Source organism: Oryza brachyantha, chromosome 11 (genome assembly GCF_000231095.2).
Source record: "Oryza brachyantha chromosome 11, ObraRS2, whole genome shotgun sequence".
Classification (NCBI taxonomy): Eukaryota; Viridiplantae; Streptophyta; class Magnoliopsida; order Poales; family Poaceae; genus Oryza; species Oryza brachyantha.
Genome location: NC_023173.2, coordinates 15,816,498 through 15,836,878, shown reverse-complemented (window position 1 = coordinate 15,836,878; position 20,381 = coordinate 15,816,498). Strand labels below are relative to the sequence as shown.

The window sequence follows — 20,381 nt, the reverse complement described above, 5'->3', positions numbered from 1 at the left end:
GAGGTATTCAACTTAACTCTTAGTGCCACACACACTCATCACATACATGACCTTTAATTTGTCATGAAAAATTATATTTAACTAGCAAAAATGCCCGTGCATTGCACCGAGTCAAATTATTTTAATTATGTAATTTAAAATAAATTTTGAAAACAAAGTTTTAAAAATAAATTACACATCAAATTGGGAATACTAAATTGTGGCCAACATACAATTGATTTCTGAAGCATACGTTGCATCGGTAAGCATATGATTAAGAATAACAAATTGCGCTCAACATTATAAATAAACTGAATCAGATAGGTGGCCTTTCAATAACAAAGAAAGATAAAGATACTAAACCTCGCATGGGGATGCTCAAGTTATCATGTATTTCCATATCATACATTAGGTTGCAAGGAAGAGATATAGAAGTGTAATAATTAACCTCGGATGCATGGAGGAGCATGCTTGGGCATGGGGCCAAGTCCATGCAACAATTTAGGCATGATAACTTAGGAATAAATTAACATTTCGTATCAAAGCCAATCCAATGTCTATCTCTAGTTTACTATTAAACCTTATCTCTTTCGTAACTAGATAATCTCCTATCTTTATTTGACTTATTCCTAATTTATCATACCCAAACTGTTGCAGGACCTAGTTCATGCCCATAACAACCAATGAGTTGCTAATAATCATGGAACATAACCTCGTACCATTGTAGCAATCCATGTGCAAGGACATTGCAACACTGAGAAACACCTCATTCAAGTGGGAGTAAATGATATACAATGAGTGATGGACTACTGGAGAAGGGCAGACATGCCAGTTTTAGCGAAGTATTGGATTTCTCAATGCCACTCAACCCTATTGTGTTAATATTGCTTAGATTGACCATGTCATGCTGTTTAGATTATATTAATTTCAGAAATTTGAAAGGAATACATGAAATCTGTAATAAGAATATATGTGCATGAAAACACACCAGTGAAAATTCAGAAATAATAATACAGTCCTGTTTATTGAAGTACTATTTGGATATATAATGAGAAACAAAACTTCCCACTCACTAAAAGATAACTTTTAATTCTAGCTATCTATTTTTCGTACTCGTTTTATTCTAACTCCTTCCTCATCAATCTACCCTTACCTCAACCGATCTTATACCATTAACCAAATGGTTACTAAGATCATTCCATACCCAGGACACTTAAAAAAGCAGTTGACAGGATATCACAAGACCATGTTGTTGCATGGCTTCTACAATACGACGATCAAACACCAAATATTCAATGGATTAATTATCTATTGTTTCACAACCATGAAAGTATTCTGTTCCTAATGCTACTCATTCCCATTGTGTGCTCATGTCATCATGTATATATTTCAACTTCATTGTCCTTTGAGGTTGAACTATACAAGGAGGGAAGAGATATATGAGTGCACAGTATACAAGAATAACAATGCCAACAAACTATAACATATATATAGCCCGGAAAGGAGTAATAAATGATAGACACTAGTAACTCGATCTGATGTTACTCTTACAGCTATAAGTATATTATGGGTGGACATGCCCAGCAGGAGCTAGCACATGTGTGCAGTAAAGAAGTACAAATTTTATTTTGACAGTGCAGATGGCATGCATAAGCTTCATCAATATATGATGTTCCTCATAGTAGTTAGTAGTCATAGTAGGCAACTAATTGATGCACCAACTACTCTATGTGTGGAACAGCTACATCATTCGACCATGTTTGCACTAAATTGATTTGGTTCAAGCATATGAGAATCGAAGTTACGACCATGTTAATTGATTGCTACATCTCCATCTTCTATGTAATTCCAAAGCTACTGTCCTGGAAGTGAAATTAGTATTATCTAGTTTCCTTTCTAGTTAATATCAGGGAGTATATGCTCTAGTTATCAGGGAGTATCCACAAATAATTATCCTATGCATATAATCTGGACTGGCCTGGCGCCTCGCTACAAATAGGTACTACCTCCGGTCATGTTTGTTTGACGTTTTGGACAAACAATTTAGCTTGTTTTCTTTGTAAGTAATTTCTTGGTCCTAAACATTATTTATTTGTGTCTGGAGGTCGTAAATACAAGCATCCATGGCAAATCTAGGATTTGAATCTAGGTGAGTTGGCAACACCATAAGGAACCAAAATATGTAGCCGTCCAGTTTGTTGAAACAACTAGTTTTTATGAACTCCACAATTAATCAAATAACATAGGAGAGATCAGTTGTTGGTATCCCTTGGAAAACTGAAGAAATGACTATAGATATTATTTGAATTAATCCAAGCTAGCAAAAGTGACTGTTCATGGTACTATGGGCTATGCGCTCTCCAATACAAGACTTCATTTTTCTGTACTCGGTTGGTCCAAGAATTTTGTCTCTCAGAATAAACAGCTCAGGGAATAGGCAAAAAACGATGGATATTCACAACACCTTTGATCTGATCAGCCAGTATTCCTGCTGTCATTAAATCCTGTAGCAACAAGTCATGTAGCCCAAGGAGGTCCAGGCTGGCCTCTCATTTCTCCTCTCTAGGATGGATTATACAAGTCTCTCCTGAGAAATAAGCTGTATCTATTTTCTTATTCGCCGTGAGAATTGTTATCTACTAGATATGGGTGTTTCCATGGAAAGATCCATCATATTTATCCTGCCCATGGACCAGTAATCACTAGTATCAGAACGCAAGCTGTGAACAAACACTCAAATACATATAGCAGGATCATGCACTTCCGCTGACAAATAGTGCATGTTTCACAGTCTGTCTCTAGATGGCTTTTTCCTTTCACTGTGCTGGGATGGGCATATGGTTTGGTGCATACTCTCAATGAGGTGACGCACACGCCATCACAGAGCCACTGATGGTCTAATCATACCTCTGAAATTAATATACTATCATCAGTTTTGTAATCTATAGTGGCATAGTGGTCGCTCGATTGTTTAAAGCTGTCCCAATACCACTCACATCACGATGAGCCGTTAGCAAAATGTCATAGGCCTCAACCACTCACATTAGGTCCTCTGTTAGGGAACTGATCAGTGTAAGTGCAGCTGATCAGTGGATTGTAATCTTCGTCCTCACGCCCCTCATTCTTAGTATCGTCTATAGAAACTATAGGACAAACCGATGGAACTAAACCAACAAAACTTCTGTCTACTGAGCATTACGTTGGGACCAAATATCCTTCCCCTATATAGTGCTAGGCCAGCTGCTACAGTAGATCGTTTCTTCTTTGGATTGGGGCATACGCTTTCAGTGATTAGTTAATTAACTATGGTTGTGGAAAGCTTAGAGTCTATAACAGTGACATTATCCTAACCATAGTCACGGATGCAGCACACCTAAACTCTCGATGCATTCTGCCATTGATATTCCTTGTGTTAGTTTAGGGTTTTTATTTTTCCTGATTTAGTATTCAAGGGTGAAAATAACTGGTTTAATATATAGTGTGTGTAATTAAAAAAAATAGAATTCGAGAAATACCTGACTTCACCCAAATGTTTCACCACTAAATTCCCATTTTTTTTCTCAACACCAGTTATATGCAGCTAAAGGAGTTTTTATTTCTCGCTGAGTCCAAGCCAGCACTGTACAGAACACAAATTTAGGCTCACCAAAAAGTTAGCACATCTTCTTTATGTCTCTTCTTCGAGATAGCACATGCAGTACATAAAACACATACATTATATAGGACAAGTGAACTTGTGGCATGTTAAACTGTACTATTAGGAACATTTTTATTAGAGATATACGATAGTTGATGATATATTAAAGTATGATTGATTTGTATGTACTCCTTCCTTTATATATACATTATTTCTTATTTTCTTACTATGTCAATCTATATATACATGCCCTTAAGGCTCAATATAATTATTCAGTTACGTAATAATATTTATTTTCCTTTACTACTAAAAAAAATTTAGACATTCAACGACCATGTTATGGTGTGCTCCGCTTAACCCCGTATTGCCAAGTTAGTTGACGGTTACTTGTCTAGTAGCCTCTTTGGTAGCCTGCTATCTTCCTATTGCCTCTCATTCTCAATAATTCCACATGCATATCTTTTCTCGATTGACATGTTCACGATGAGATGGAGTGGACAACAATGTGCATTATTATGGTGGTGAGGACTTCCTTTTATGTACTGGGCAGCTTGCATATGCAAGACATTTTTTCTCTGCACTATATATGTATGGCTGAAAGTAATTTATACGACGAAGTCAGCATGACAATCAATATGACTTCAATATATTAACTACACACTAGTGCATGATAATTATTTACGACTTGAATATACCATCATTATTTACAATCTTAAGGGCTCTAAAATATAAGTTTATTCTACATATATATAATATTTATTAGGACTTGTCTTGATGATGCGTTCGTTAATTATATTATAAACTTATATACGCTCGGTCAACATGCATGATTACTACAAGAAGCTCCACCCATAGAGGTGTGTGGTACTTGTTAATTTCATATTCCAACTCATTTGTTGTTTATGAAGATCACTTTCATTCGTAGTTAACGAGAACACAGCTGGATACTACATCAATAGTGTGAGATATAGCAACATATTTATAATTTTGATGTGTTACGAACAGCCTATCACACCGGGAGCATACCTAATATTAACGGCTAAACTAGCTAATATTTTACTACGACTAGTATTTTTCTAAGCCCTACAACATATGGAGCACCACTCTGTGCAAAACTATAGTAAGCCACTAGGTACATTGTTCTGTGGTGAGCAAGGTCCAACTCATCTGTTGAAACAACTTGAAACAACCTGTGCAGTGGAAGAAAAGATTCGTCCAACTCTTCCATTGAATCGTCTGATTGTTAGAGGGTCACTACATGTAGCTCACTTCAAATTGCTAGCGTTCTTCCTGCTGCCCCTCATTCTTAGCGTCTAGCACAATTGGCTCGATCGAATGAAGCTAAACTAACTAAAAAGTTTGCTTCCCAGCAAATTAACATGGGGATCGAAGACTTCTCTTAGAGCTAGAACAGAGGTGTAGTAGTGAATATATGTTAACAGAGAGGGATGAAACTCTGGGCTTGGCAACTTCTACCAAGTAAAAAACTAGTTACATGGAAGGCCAATCATAGTCTCTCTCTTTATATATATATATATATCCTGTCTGATATAATTCTACTTGATATATTAGGGAATTAATATTCTACTAGTATGAAGTACATATATAACGTACATAATAGATAGAGACTTGAAGCACATGATAAATTTTTATATTATATCTCTATAGAATTCTATCTTTAACTCAAAAGTTTCTATTCAACTTCGTTATCTTCAACCATATACATCTACTCTAACATATATATCTAAATATGGAAACTGATTATATGCTGGTATAAAGGGATGCTTTATATGAACCGTGAGGTGAGAAATGAAATACACCAAATACATATAAGTCCGTAAGAAATCGATTAGTGAAATCACCCAACAGTTAAGCAGGCCAGCAGGGTAGGTCGAATAGAATTAGCACATAGTTCTTGGGTGACAGTCTGACAGAGTAGCATCTTCCCTTTTCTTTTTGTTCTTGGACACCAAATATAGAACCTAGAATTGCATTTGGTTCTGTTTCGCTGATCCGACTTCTGGCAGATCCTATGGTAGTGCAACAATCTTGCATGAAGCTCTGCATGGCATGCTTGCTATGAATTCCTACTCAACCTTACTTGTGTAGCTCCAAAGCTACCAATGTTGACCGCATATGCTTTCCCTGGTGCCTCTAATTCATAATGTGGAGGATATAGATGATCAAGGTCAGAGAAATGGCGGAGGAAATATTGGTTCTCATTGATGACATCTCCATATAAGTATGCCAACCTATTCAGCTTATATTAATTATGTGAATCGATATAAATTGGGGAATTTATATGCCATTTTAATTAAACTATATATGCTGAAACATCGTCAGTTTCAGATGTTAGCTAGAAAGATGAGGAATCTACAATTGGCCATATGAATCTAGGCAGAGCCAAAAAATCAAATAACGAGGAATCTACAACTAGTGATGATTTTTCTTAGGAACCGGCATATATAGTTGCTCAAAGTTAAGGTTCTATATTTTTCCATTCCATAGAGGAACGAAACACACAATAGATGCTGGTTTTAAATGAACCGACACTTATAAGGCTGTCATCTATTAGGGTTCCGTAGCAGTGAACCATGTCATTACTCATTAATTTTTCTTTTTTTTTAAAGAAAGGTGTCAAGGACCAGATCTTGACATGGGGAAAATAAGGAACCATATGCCATGGTTGAATTATAAAAACACATCTTCAACATTTCACACTGTAGTGCACTTGTACATTGTGGAAACGTGGAAAACAACAGAAATATGGAAATTCTTTTGTGGAAGCATGGCGTAGCGTAATATGGTTGTGTAAGCAAACATCACAAATCAGCTTGAAATGAATCCAAATTGTCTGCAACTCTATGGATATCAAACTGACCAGGCGCTTTGTGGCAATATAATGCTGTAGAAATAGTGTGTGTAGATGATACGGGGGATGGTTAGGTTGGTGATCTTCTGCTACAGTCGGATTACAAACCGTTCATTGCAACAGGTTGGATTATTCTAACTTTGTTCACTCAAATATTAAGAATGTAAACGAATATTTCTCTCAATATCAAATACTTTTGACCAAAGAGTGTAGGATCAAACAAGACCAAACAAACTTATCAAGGAGATGAATGGTAGGAAAAACCAAAACCCAAAAATTTTTTACGAATAAAATATTACCTCTGCGAACAAACTTGATGAAACCTTCCTACCTCCGATCACATCGCTCCTGTATCACTAATAAAATCGCCGGAACATAGAAAAATATCAGTAGATGAAAAGCGAAGATGCAGATTGAATGATCTCAACGCTATTGTATCAACTAGTATTTACAAAGTGCACCAACAACACTCCTATCAAAATTTTCGATCTAAAATCGAAAACTATTCTAAAGCTCTAATATTCTATCATCTAAATCTAAATCACACAAAAAGCACGCCGGGGGCATACCCATCGGTACCTATTTATACTAAAAAATCCATCAACAATAAGGAATTGGACTAGTAGGACTCATCTCTTAATTTCCAACACTAATTAATCTCCTTTTCTTTCAATAAAATCGGAGTTGTGTAGTGTTCTATTAGATTAGATTTTGTCATTCATCTTGTGTTCAATAGGGGCCCTATCAACCACGCAAAGTTGTGTAGTGTTCTATTTTTATAATTTTTCTCACCCAACATATATTTTTAGAAAATTTCATTTAAATAGTATTAATTTTTTTTAAAATCACCCCTTGGATGCTCCAAGGGATCATGGTTGCACCATACAAGGTAATCACCATGTTGGCATGACGTTTTCAAGTGTAAAGAAAATAGAATCTGCCTGCATGCATGCTACCACTCATTCCCAAGGTCAGACAAAGTCTAACAGATGCACTAGCTAGTGAAGTGACCAGAGGTGTGTGGTTTTAACCCCAATGACAAAGGTGTGCGGTTTCAACCCCAAAGTCATGTGTTTAATTTTCAACACATTCATAATTTCTTGTTTATTATTCGACAACAAATTCCTCCTTGGTTGACAAGCATTTTTTTTAGTAGATGAATCAAGCTCTCAGCATAACTTTGGATGAAGGGAGTGGAAATAAAGAGTAAAAGAAGCTATGAAAAAATGATTAACAGAAATTTCACTGTATTGTTGAATTTATGGCAACGAATGAACTTGTAGCCATTTTGCTGGTATGTCTACCAAAAGTAACTGTAGTTGTTTGAAAATAAAACACTGCAGTGAATAGGGAACTCGTACAAACTGGTTTGATTCCTCTTGTGCATGTTCAACATTCCTCTTCATGGGTACAAACATTTCAATTCAGAATTGCATTTGTTTTTTTATTCAAAATACATATTTTCTGATAGAAATGTTCATTTCAAAGTAATTCACAAGAACAGGAAGCAACTGCTACTCTTCCAAGGGCCTGACATTCCTACAGCATGTGGCATTACATAAATAAAATTTTATCAGGCATAGACATATATCCAACTCTCTAGTTCTGTAAGAATCCATTGGCTTCAAGATATGACACTACTTGGTCAGCCATTGATTTAGGTGAAGGGCAGCACCCAACGTTGCATTGTATCACAATCTACAAAGAATAATAGCTCAAGGTCACAATCAGATAAGCTAAATACCATCCTCTCCTTTTCTTTTCCTCTTTTTTTTGAAATCTTCAGAGTAGTACTGATACTGATTTTCTTTTTGTCGAGAAGCTGATGTTAGTCTGATCATAAAAAAAATTTAGGCTAACCTCGCAATCTGAAGGTGTTTCATAAGGATCATCTATTCCTGTGAAGCCTGCATGTGTTTTGCTCAGTAAGCATTGCATGTAACAATCAGAATATTACAAAGCTGTTTACTTTCTACCTTTGATTTTGCCAGCACGAGCAAGCTTGTACAGGCCTTTTGGATCCCTTTCTTCACATACTTCAAGTGGCACATTGAGGAACACCTGAAGAATCATACGTGTTTACATTTTACTACACCCACATACCAACTGAAGAACTTATTAGCTTGATATCAAAATAGAGCAAGAAAACATTGTCTCACTTGTTTACTGAATTTTCTGCAGACATACCTCCACGAATGAAGAATCCGGTAGTAATTTGCGACAGGCTCTTCGATCACTTCGGTAGGGTGATATCAAACTAGTAATGCAGATCAACCCAGCATCTGCAAACAGCTTCGCCACTTCTCCTACAACACCAGGCAATAATACTATAAGAATTTTATCACTGAAAAAGCAGCTAACTATTCAGGTGAGATTCTGGAACCAAACAAACCAACTCGGCGTATATTTTCAGCACGGTCCTCAGCTTTGAAGCTGAGATCTTTGTTCAGGCCGTGCCTGAGATTGTCACCATCAAGAACATAGGTGAGATGCCCTCTTGAGTGCAGCTCGCGGCTCAGTGTACATGCAAGGGTGCTCTTTCCTGAAGTTGGTTTTCAGATTTCTTCAGGTATCAGAGGTTCAGAATTTTTCAGTTTCAGATATGACCATGAAGATTTGGTTAGCTTTCAGATAGGTACCTGAACCACTCAGACCAGTGATCCACACAACACAACCCTTCTGGTTCAGTAACTTTTGCCTCTCAGTCTGGCCTATTGGGCAGTCATGCCACAGGATGTTTGTCGATTTACCAACAGTTGATGTCACGAGCTTGTTTATTCCTGGTAAATTAGCATCATAGTATTTTAGAAATGTCAAACGATTGTTGAATACGATGATGCAAGCATTACTTAATACCATAGAATTTTAGAGTCCAGTAAACGATATTTAGAAGTTTGCCAGTACACAATGTGTGAATGTAAACATTAGTATTTTGGCAGTTTGTCAGTGAATCATAAGTTCTAACAGTTGAAAGTGGAATACTCCACACTGCTGGGGATGACAGATTCACAAATCAACACCACAGAATTCACATGTTCAGAGTACTATGAACTCCAATGTAACAACACCATAGAATTCCGATATTCCACCTTCGATGTTATTTTTTCATTGTCGATTATGAATTATTATGGACACGCTTTATAAATTTCTAAACTATATATCTCGTATGAAAATTTTCTATATTTATGTTTCCGTTCGGCCCTCTTAAAGCAATTTCAACTCTTTAGTAGTTAATTCAATCATTTATACTTTGAATTAGTAATCACATATTCAAATAGTCTAGAAAATATAAAAATCTGATGACAATAACGAGCGAGCTGTTTGACACTGGCTTGCGGACATGCTTGTACTGTTGTACAAATATATTAATGGGCCATGTGTGGCACGTGTTATAAAATATGTGATGTATAATATGGTAGAACATTAAATCTGAGGGGATCACAAAAAAAAAAAGTAGTAGAAATTGGTTTGTCTAGTACAGCATTTAGTAGGACTTCGTTTCCAGTGACGCATAGAGAAAGAAAATATGGCGTACTGCCTCTCTCAAAAAAAAACCCAAATTTTTGGTTTTCGTGTACAACGTTTAACCAGCTATATTATTTGAATTTTTTTTAAAAAATTGTAAAGTAATTATTCACATTTCAGATTTTATCATCTAATAAAAAATAGTAATAGTAAAAAAAATTAAATAAGACGAAGAGTCAAAGGTAAAAATTTATTTTAAAATGGAGGGAGCCGAGAAAAATAGGGCATCCGTACCTCCATTTAAATACTAGAGGTTATGCATGCTTCTGAGCTACTCCCCTTGTCTCAAAATTCTTTCAACCCCACAGCTTGTCTCACACGCTGAAGTTATTTGAGGCAATTGTAAAGTTATCGTCGGTTTAAATCGTTATCATAAAAATACATCTAGTCAATTGCAAAACATCTATTAGAATTGTCATTCTAATAACATCCTTGCATAAAAAACGGTGACAGATTTGCAAATACCCTAAGTAATTTTGATACCCTCTCATCCCAATCAATAAAATCCGTCGTATATTATTGTGTCCAGCCAATTCATTTTCTCAACGGATCACAACCACCCACCTTGCAATCCCACCTCTTTTTCTTAATTTTCTTGTTTAAACAAAATCGTATATTCTCCTGTCTTAATGAATTTGGCCACCCAATTCTGGGGTTGGCCCCACATTTTCTCGTTTAGGTTTACAAATTCATAACTTCTTAAAAAAATGGAGGCAAAATTTTTACATCCATAGTACGATTACAAATAATCACTTGGGTTGTGTTCTTCTCCCCCACTTATGCTAACCCAGATTCGCTAGTTTTTCGCGTGTACTCTTTCCGAACTGGTAAAATGTATGTTTTTTATGAAAATTTTCTATAGGAAAGTTGCTTTAAAAATCGTTTTTTTATTTTTTTATAACCAATAATTAATTAACCATGTACTAATTTATTATTACGTTTTCTGTGTCAGAGAACCAAACCATTGCCGAAGCCGGCCTTGCTTGATTTTTTTTCGAAGAATGTCATATATATATATATATATATATATATATATATATATATATATTTTGCCAGGTACTTATCTGTTCAAAAACATGCACTCTATATTTTTTTTTGTCTAGAATATTAAAAGAAAATTTTGAGTTTCGGATATAAGTCATATCCATGTGGTTTTACCTATGTCTGTAGTGTCAAAACAATTTAACATGCTAGTATATTTTCTTGATATTAGTGTAGCAAGTGTGACATCATAACCACATAATAATGTAGCAAGTGTGGACCACCACATTATCACTAGCATTTATCTAGTGGATTTATGACAGTCTTTTAAAAAATACAATTAATTCATCACCTTACTAGTTAAGTATTGTGTACATATTAAAAAAACAGGTCGGCGTGGTTCCATCTTTTTACAATAGAAATATACTATTCACGTATATTGTACGTACCCTGTATTGAAATGAACCTAAAAATGGAAGCATCAAGGTTATCAATTACAGAGCACAAACCTAGTTAATGTACATTTCTAGCACAAACCTACTTATAACCTCAGCACCAAAATTAGCTAACCGAACGTGATTATGAACTAATAAGCATGCAAGTATATGCAACAAGAAATTACTACTTAGAGAAAACATTAATCACCTGCATATTAATTGGAAAAATCGATTAGTATATTGCACCTGGCACGGCCGGCCCGTCGAACACATCCTCCTTCCCGTCGGCCGCCGGCGCCGCCGACCGGCCGGCCCTCCTGTCCCAGGATGCCATCGCCACGACGCTCATCGGCCTCGCCGCGACGGCGAGCTTTACGCCGGCGGCTCCAGCCTCCCTCGGCCTGATCGCACCACCGGCGAGGCTGCTAGCAGCGGCGCCATGAGGTGCACGGCGGCGAGTAACGTCACCACCGTCGGCTCCGGCGGCGCCGGCGACAGAGCACGGCGGCCGGAGAAGAGCCTTGGCAAGCATGGCGCCGGTGATATATGGTGGCTGGTGACCGAGCTGTGGGTGTGTGTTAAGCTATTTATAATGGAATCTTCTCTTCATCTCTTCCTGCACTCAGCGTCTCATCCATGTAATAATAATTTATAATTGTACCTCCTTAATTAATTTGGACTGTCAGCATTAGTCTTGCGAGTTTGTACTTACTCCAAGTTGCAATTTAATCGGTTGATGTTTTGAGCACTGAAATACAGTCTGGATGCAATTCACATGATACATTAATATTTTTACAATGAGCAATTTTACAGTGTAATAAAAAGTAACCAAAAGTAAAGTACCGTGAGGCAGCGGTACCTCACGATACCAAATCGTTTCTGATCATTGGATTTAACAGCGCACATCCTACTTAGCTAGATCCAATGGTGAGAAATGATTTGGTACCTCGAGATACTGGTACCTCGAGGTACTTTTTGTTGGATCAGAGCAAATCTCTTTTACAATATATATTCATGTGTAAAAATTATTAAAGATAAAATTAAATGTATGTTAGAATTTATTCGATAAATTTATCCAGTAATTTATTTTCACATGTTAAATCATAATATATTTTGCACCTATTGAAGATTCTGTCGTTTGGTTGTATTATAGGATGTCGTCTTTTTTAAGGTAGTATATGAATTAACTAATGATTTATATATCTTGGAATGTCAAGGTACGTTGCATATACATAAATTATGTAATATATTTAGATCATGGTGTATAGTAAAAGGTGTCACTCTAGAACATTCTTCCTTGTTTGAAGAAAGAGAGCTTACTAGGCCGTCAAATGCTAATAAAGGATTAGTGCATTTTTGGAAGCTTTTAAGCAGGGAAAAAGGCATTAAGTCGACAAAGAATTGTTCTCATGCATGACTTTCACCTTGCCCAGGGCTAAACTATATATTGGGCAGATTCAATGAACCTGATTTACAGTCTACATAAGTTGGAGGCTTTTTCTAAGCACCAATATTCATATGGATTCTAACTTCCAACATAAAGGAGTGCCAGCTCGTTTTGAACAATATTGTTCACAAGAAAGTACCCATCATTCCGAGAACCAAACGTTACTCACATGGCTAGCTGCGCGGGCGCGTGAGCAGCCCACGCGATTTTGATCCCTGGGATCGTAACTCGTGCGTTTTATCTGGAGATTTTCTCCTGATCATACGCGTGCGCATAAAAAAATTCTAAACGTGTGGTAGGAATGCGCACGTGTATGTGTTATGATGTACGTTCATGTGCATTTTGAGTTGTACCTTAAAAAAATATCCATCATTCCAGTATTTTGTTGGTCTAAAAACTGAACTTATATAGTTAATTCATGCTAAATGCTTTGTCCACAGCTAATCTCTCACTTACCAACGTACTTATCCTTACTCTTAAATTAGCAATGCCTAACTCTCCCGTTGATCGTTGTTATCTACGCCTCCTGTCTTTTCATTTTGTCTTGGAGACATACGTTTGACCGCTCGTCGTATTTAAACTTTTTAATATATTTGATCGTTTATATATTTAAATTTTTTATATAAGCATGTAAAATTATAAATTATGTTTATTGTATCTTTAACAGTAAATCAAATTATAATAAAATAATTAATAACTGTATTTTTTAATAAGATGAATGGTGAAACATAAACTTAAAAATCAAAATCAAGTGCTTCGAATATATAAAAGAAAGTAACGGAGTAGTTAATTACAGCCAGCGTCGGTTGGGGAGGTCTTCTCAGTTTTCTGTACACTGAAAACATCTTAGATAATTGTCGAGCAAGGACAGAAGTAATTAATACAATGGATGCCACGCCTAGGTGGTGGGACTGGTCAAAGCCCATGGGTTCTTTTACAACCCTATTTAATTCTTAAAAACAAATTAGCTCAAAATTTTATATAATTTTATTTTCAACCTATTTTAAACCCGACCCTTAAATTTTGTAGGTAAAATATTTGGACCTATTGCCACCCCTAGCCACGCCTATAGCATGCTTCGGCCAGATTGATGCCACACCTATAGCATATATATTTTCCTATTGCTACATCTCCCTCTATATCTTTTATACGATTTTATGAACTTTTATATTTATGTTTGACTATTTATTTTATTTAAAAATATATAATCATTAATTATTTTATTACAATTTAATTTATTATTATAGAAATTTTAATTATGACTTATAATTTGGTATATTTAAATAAATTTTTGAATAAGATAAACGATCAAAATAAAAAAAAACTAATGATGTCATTAAAAAAGACGGATGGATTATGATTATTTATTGAGTAATTTTACATTGTTACGAAGTTGCCGGGAGGTAGTACTTGGTAAAATTCCTCTTATTTGTTTGGTACAATGTCAGCCTCCTCGATGTCGGAGCTCGTTGTATTAAACCATGATCAAGCCACACGTGCTGTATATGTACAGCCTCCATGACATCGATCTCTGCATCCATTTGATCTGATATGTTTCATGTTGCCCAATGCAATTACTGTCTTCGTTGATATGATCACAACGTCATTTTATACATACATCGAGTAAGAGTAAGAATAATAGCGTAGCCAGCAGCCGGTTAAAAGCTACTGCCATGATACTCAGCCATGTTCTAGAAGCTTACCTAAATAATGGGTTAGCTATAAGTTGGCTGATAGATTGTCTAATTAAAATATCTAAGCAATTAATGTCTGTATGTATAAAGGATATATTGTGGCTGTATATCTATGAGATATGAGAAGAGAGATTGGAGTATGAGAGGAAGGGAGCAAAGGATCCACAGATGGAGAAGGCCACTGACTCAATCGTCAGCAATAGGCTGAGAATAGACGTTATGCCTCGGTTATGCTGCTGTGAGCTAGCGACTCGTGAGTCAGCCTATTTCCTTCTCTCCTGATTTCTCACCCTCTAAGTTGGTTTCTGATGATGATGCCAGAATTTACGGTTCATGGATTGAACTTTTGTTTGTAGGAAATTTCTAAACATTATATGGAAATGCTAGAACACGAGATATGATGCGTGGAATGGTGTGGACGGTATTGGCGGTCGTAGCCTGGCTAGTATATATCCCACCCAACTACCCAATCTACATTGATGATGGGGGCTAATGTAGATTGCAAAGCTGCATTGCTATACATGTGTCACATGCGTACATACTCCAACTTTGTTTTCTAATTCAAAAATCTACAGATCCGTGCACCACACATGGTGCTCGAGACCTGACGATTTACTGGTACTAGCAACCGTTCAGTCTGTTAACTAGTTTGGATTTTTTTTTTCATTCTCTTATCATCATTTTCAACTTTGTTATTAGATTTTAAAGTGTCATTTATATTTTAGATTATTATTCTAGTATTGACGACTATTGCTAGAACCATCTTATTATCAGTTATTACCGACAGAGTATCAACTGATACCGCTATAGTATCAATTGGTACCAATTAAGTATCAGCTACTACCACGCGTGTACCAACTGATGCCGGTGCAGTATCATATATAATACCTATGATAGGAATTATTCCTCTTCAAAACAAGATATTGTACATTAGTAGCGTCTTTAAAAGAATATTTGCTCTATCTCAAAATATAAGAAGTTTTAGGGGGTGATATTTTGGCTTATTCAAGGAAAAGGCAGGGGTAATATTTTGGGTAATTCAGGAAAAATGTCAAATGACATATTTGCAATGGAAAAATAATTTTGAATAAAACTTTACATACGTGTTCTTAGCAATTTAAAAGCCAACGTTAAAAAAATAAACTAAGGTGAAAAACCCTAAAATCAACTCCAAATTTAATATTGAAAAATCAAATTTTAGTTTATAAGTATAAGCATAAGCAAAAAGATAAGGTTGTTATTAGGTATTAAAAAGTTGGTGGAATTAAATGGAAAAATATTCTTATTGGTTGAAAAAAATAAATTAGGTGGGAAAATTTAGTGGCATAAGGTTGTGATTGGTTGAAAATAGAACGTAAGTAAGTGTCGAATTTGTTGTATTTTTGGAACAAATTTAAATGATACAAGTTGTATATCTGGTGACGGAGAGAGCATTAAGTACGAAGCACCACGGACACAATGAGCCCCTGTTCTCGTTGGCTAAGCACAATATATTTTATGCTTGTTATGTCACCGTACGAATTAAAAAGCTGAATTTTCACAACAAAAGTTTAACGTAGACAGATTTGTGCAGGCTCTAAAAATTCGATTTTTCCACGCTCCAAAAATTGCTGGCTTCTGCTACGAATAATTAACTTTTTGCCACTCTTACAATTAATGGTGACAAAATATTTGTCACTAGACCCATATGTTACAGACACATGAGGGTTCACGTGTCATAGACAGCGGGTGGCAAATATGTTATATGTCATTTGTAAGAGTGGCAAAAAAGTTAAATGCCCCCACGAAGCTGAGCTGTGTTAGGTTAGGCATTTTTTAACCAGCACAAAAAGTTTGCTGCAAGGTGGGAAATATAGCTTGTGAGGTTAACGAAAATTATGTCTTTCTCGTTTGTGAGCTAAGACTCAGCTTGCACAAAGCCATGTATGCGTCTGGTGCCTGCCAAGCGTTACTCAACTGAAATCTCAAAAATGGTAGACAATGCTATGTACCTGGACAACCCATCCTCGATCAGATAAAGCATAGAGCACTAAGCAAAAATTAAGTTCGAACTAATCTTGTGACAGCACAATTAATGCACTCTAATTAGCAAAACAACATCCTGGGAGTTTTCTTGCCTTTAGCTTTAAGCCAATTTTTCTGAATCAATTTTGCCATACACTGAAGAATCAATAAATTTTCTAGAGCCCAGACAAATACAAGCCATCCTCGTGTACAAGCTGATTCCAACAAATGATTGATGCAACTTTTGGTTGTCTATAAATTATAATGTAGCAAAACGAAATGACAACTCTGAGATCCACTTCGTGTTAGTGCTACCAGCACTTTGTCAAGCATGGAATGCTGCTTTTTTGGTATCGGTTAAGGCCAACAGCACATTCTTATCCAATTATTATGCAAGACTGGCTTTTGATTACTGCAGACCAGTTAGCATCAGATCTGATGGTGGCACGGCTACTTAATGGAACAGATGAGACATAAAGCTTGGTAAGATAGAATTGCTTTGGATCCAGTTGTGTTTCAAAAAGTTTTTCTTATTTATCGTGATTGAACTTTGCAGGTTTTCGAATTTCTGAAGCTGTTCAGTCAATTTTCAATAGGGGATATGATTCTGTTGTTTGAGAAGTAATGTAAGATTCTCCTTCTTGCTATTAGTGTACAGCACAGAGAACAACATATAATCATACTGAAATGTCTGAAAGGCTGCAGAACTTCTAAAGCAAAGATCCTGTTGCTCAGAAGCTAACAAACCACTCAATTTCCCTTTAAATTAGAGGTGCAAATTATTCTCCAGAAGTGCACTTTGTGAATTCAGTGCTATTAGTTATTTGAATATGCTTTAAAAGGATTCACAGCTTTTGCAACAAAGAGTTATGATGACCAGAAAAAACAAACAAGGAACTCGATATCAGTTTTACTGTAGAGCCTGGTCGTACTTTAGTAATGTGAAGTATGTTGCAGAAGTGTACTTTCAGAAATCATGCTGTTTGATATTTCAATATGCACAAATTTGCAGCACCATGATGTAAGATAATGAGAAAAGACTAGTCTTGTATATTTTTTCTGCAATGGTCAGAAACTGAAAGATGAAACTAAAATAAACCATTGCTCAAGAATAACTAAAGGAGTCATCCACAGTCCCAAAAAAAAATCACGAACGAGATCTGAGCTTCAGAACTCAGAGCAGGGCATAGTAATCTCTTTATTGTTGTCAGCCACACTTCTGTACATTATTTTTCTTACTGCGTATGGCAGTGGAGCACTTGCTTTACCTTACTAGAAAGAGATTTGTTTCAGTCCAACAAAAAATATCTCATGGTACTGGTAAATCGCGATACCAAATTATTTCTGATCGTTGGATCTAACAGCGCGCATACTACTCAGCTAGATCCAATGATGTAAATCGATTTGGTACATGTACCGGTACTTCGAGATACTTTTTGTTGAACTAGAGAAAATCTATACAAGAAAACGGACAAAATGTATATAGTCAGGGTTAACATCTATGACCAGTGGTGCATCATGCAGTAATGAGCTTCACTTAGCAAACAATCCATACATTCAGCTCATGTCCCTCTGAAAATGTGGATCAGTTCAATCACTTCAATTCAAGAGTCATTCTTGGGTTTCAGCAGGAGTATGGCTATTGATTGAGACCCATGCTCATGCCATCGTAGGCTAACGGCGCAAACATCCATGTGTCGTCAGAGCTCAAGAGCTGTTTCGCAAATGAAAGGAAGATCAGACAAAAGATGATGCATACATCTATCAAATGCATAATATGTAGCACCAAGGATTAAGCAGGCTTGATTCTCCCAAATTCTAAAATCAGCAATGTGTGGTATATTTTTGCATTCTGAAAGTGCAGTGAAAACCGAGTGAACATTTCGAATGTGCCACGAAAATAACTAGTACCTTTATTTGCAGCTGCAGAAATTTGACATACTGAACTGCTTCCTCCAACATTGTGCTGATGTCAACCTGATATTCAGAGACAGGTTAAATTATTTCATTTCATTGATGCACTCAAGCTTATTACACCAATTGCTCTATTCACCGGAAACTTACTTTAGTGCCGTTGGGAATAAGCTGCTGCAGTATTCTCAGTCTCTCGTTAATCCTTTCCCTTCTCCTCTGTCAAAGATGGTCAGAAACGCCGTCAGAAAAAATGACTTCAGGCTCAAATATTATACAAAGAAAGAACGCAATTAGATCCTGACCTTTGCATAAAGGCTCTGTGTATCCTTGGAAGACTTCTTATGGCCTCTCAAATTGCCATTTTGTTTCAACACAATCGATTCATCAGTCGTGGCAACTGAGTCCTCTCCAAAGCTGCACCCGGAGGAATAGGTAGAATTGACAAGTTCAGAGCTGGTCTCACTGTCAGTAATGTCTGAACTGAGAGTACTTGATACCTAAGATAAGAAAAAAAATTGTAGTTAGAGCAACAGTTGAAGCACAATATCAAAATTCTCATGCAAAATTATCCTACCGAGCGTCCAGGCCGGGTTTTCTTCTGAGGCTTCTTCTGCTGTTGCTGCTCAAAATGTTCATCCATGGGGAATATCCTCTTGCTACCAGACATTGCCTTGTTTCTTGTAGCGACGACCTGATGCTGGTGATCAGAACAGATATCCATGCCAGTGCTAGCCATCAATGGCACACTGCCATAGCCCTCATAATCCATCAGAGGAAGAAACAAGCTACAAGGCATGGTGCTAGTTGTGACACAAGAATTCACACTACTGTCAGGAGAATACAAGTTGCCATCAACATCACTGCTGCCCCAGAACATGGACTTCAGATGAGCAATCATCTCAGATTCCTCACTCCTCGCATCAGCAGAGCTCCAGATGGCTCCACATTTTGCCTCCATTCTCCACTGATCTGAAACTTGTAAGATCTACTGTGTGTGTGATCTTCTGAAAAGAGTTCTAATGTGTTATCGCTTGGCAGTTTTTCTGTGGGCACTGTGCAGGCAGGAGGGTCATATTTATACCATGTTTTCAGAGAATCATCTGCAGATATAAATTTGATCAAGGTTCCATCATATTCTTATTTTTGTGTAGAATGACAACTAAGAGCTAGTACTTTATATCTCAAGTTCCATGACCCATACCATCAGGATCTTCGGATGATAGAAAGATCATCCAGAGAATCGTTTGCTCATTGAGCAATCTAAAGAGGCATGCCATTTAGACTTATGGTTTTGAGATGATAGACAGAACAAAAATTAAGAGCTAATTATATGATAACATTAAACGATTCATATAATCTGTAATTAAGTTGCAAGATCAACATCCAATAATTGGCATGAAAAACATAACATCAATTATAAGAAAAGATTAAGAGCTGGCCTGAAATAAGAAATTTTCAAGGAGGTGATCATGGAAGAGAAGTGCTGGAATGTCATAAATATGACAGAACATAACTGTTATCAACTCAGTTTGTCAGTGCTGCATTTTCTTTCTTGATGACTTAAGAGGATATTCAAGGACAGTATGGCATGCCATACTATTTTGCCATACTGTACTAAAGAAATTAATTCTAGTTGTGCAGTTCAGTAAGTCAGATTGTGTAAGTCTGCATACTGAATGGAAATGATATGTGAACAAGTAAGGTGAAGCCATGAGCAAGAAGTCACTTCATTTTTCTTTATTCTGCTGTATGCTAGGACAGCTTAAGACGTGCATAATTTTGTATTAAGCATGTAAACACGGCTTCCATGACGACCATTAATATTGCATGTGGCATTAATTAAGCTGCACAAACAAATTTCTGGTTAGATTCACAAATCACAACACACATC

General features: G+C 36.4%; 1 protein-coding gene and 1 pseudogene across 1 annotated transcript; both read right to left on the bottom strand.

The window, feature by feature from the left end:
* Positions 1–7,846: 7,846 nt before the first annotated feature.
* Positions 7,847–11,967, bottom strand: LOC102701313 (adenylyl-sulfate kinase 3-like). Its single transcript, XM_006663552.3, has 7 exons — positions 11,678–11,967; positions 9,128–9,268; positions 8,881–9,030; positions 8,676–8,794; positions 8,465–8,549; positions 8,349–8,395; positions 7,847–8,186 (listed from the first exon to the last, which is right to left on the bottom strand). The coding sequence occupies exons 1-7, from the start codon at positions 11,961–11,963 to the stop codon at positions 8,088–8,090; spliced, it is 927 nt and encodes a 308-aa protein (XP_006663615.1). The 5' UTR covers positions 11,964–11,967; the 3' UTR covers positions 7,847–8,087.
* Positions 11,968–18,215: 6,248 nt separating this feature from the next.
* Positions 18,216–19,590, bottom strand: LOC102701038 (annotated as a pseudogene).
* Between the last annotated feature and the right edge of the window lie 791 nt (positions 19,591–20,381).

Excerpts from the sequence above, each read along its gene's own strand:
- LOC102701313 (XM_006663552.3), bottom strand. The coding sequence starts at position 11,963 with ATGCTTGCCAAGGCTCTTCTCCGGCCGCCGTGCTCTGTCGCCGGCGCC. Across the intron at positions 9,269-11,677 it reads CGACGGGCCGGCCGTGCCAG|GAATAAACAAGCTCGTGACA; the intron begins GTGCAATATACT and ends CTAATTTACCAG. Across the intron at positions 8,396-8,464 it reads TCGTGCTGGCAAAATCAAAG|GCTTCACAGGAATAGATGAT; the intron begins GTAGAAAGTAAA and ends AAACACATGCAG.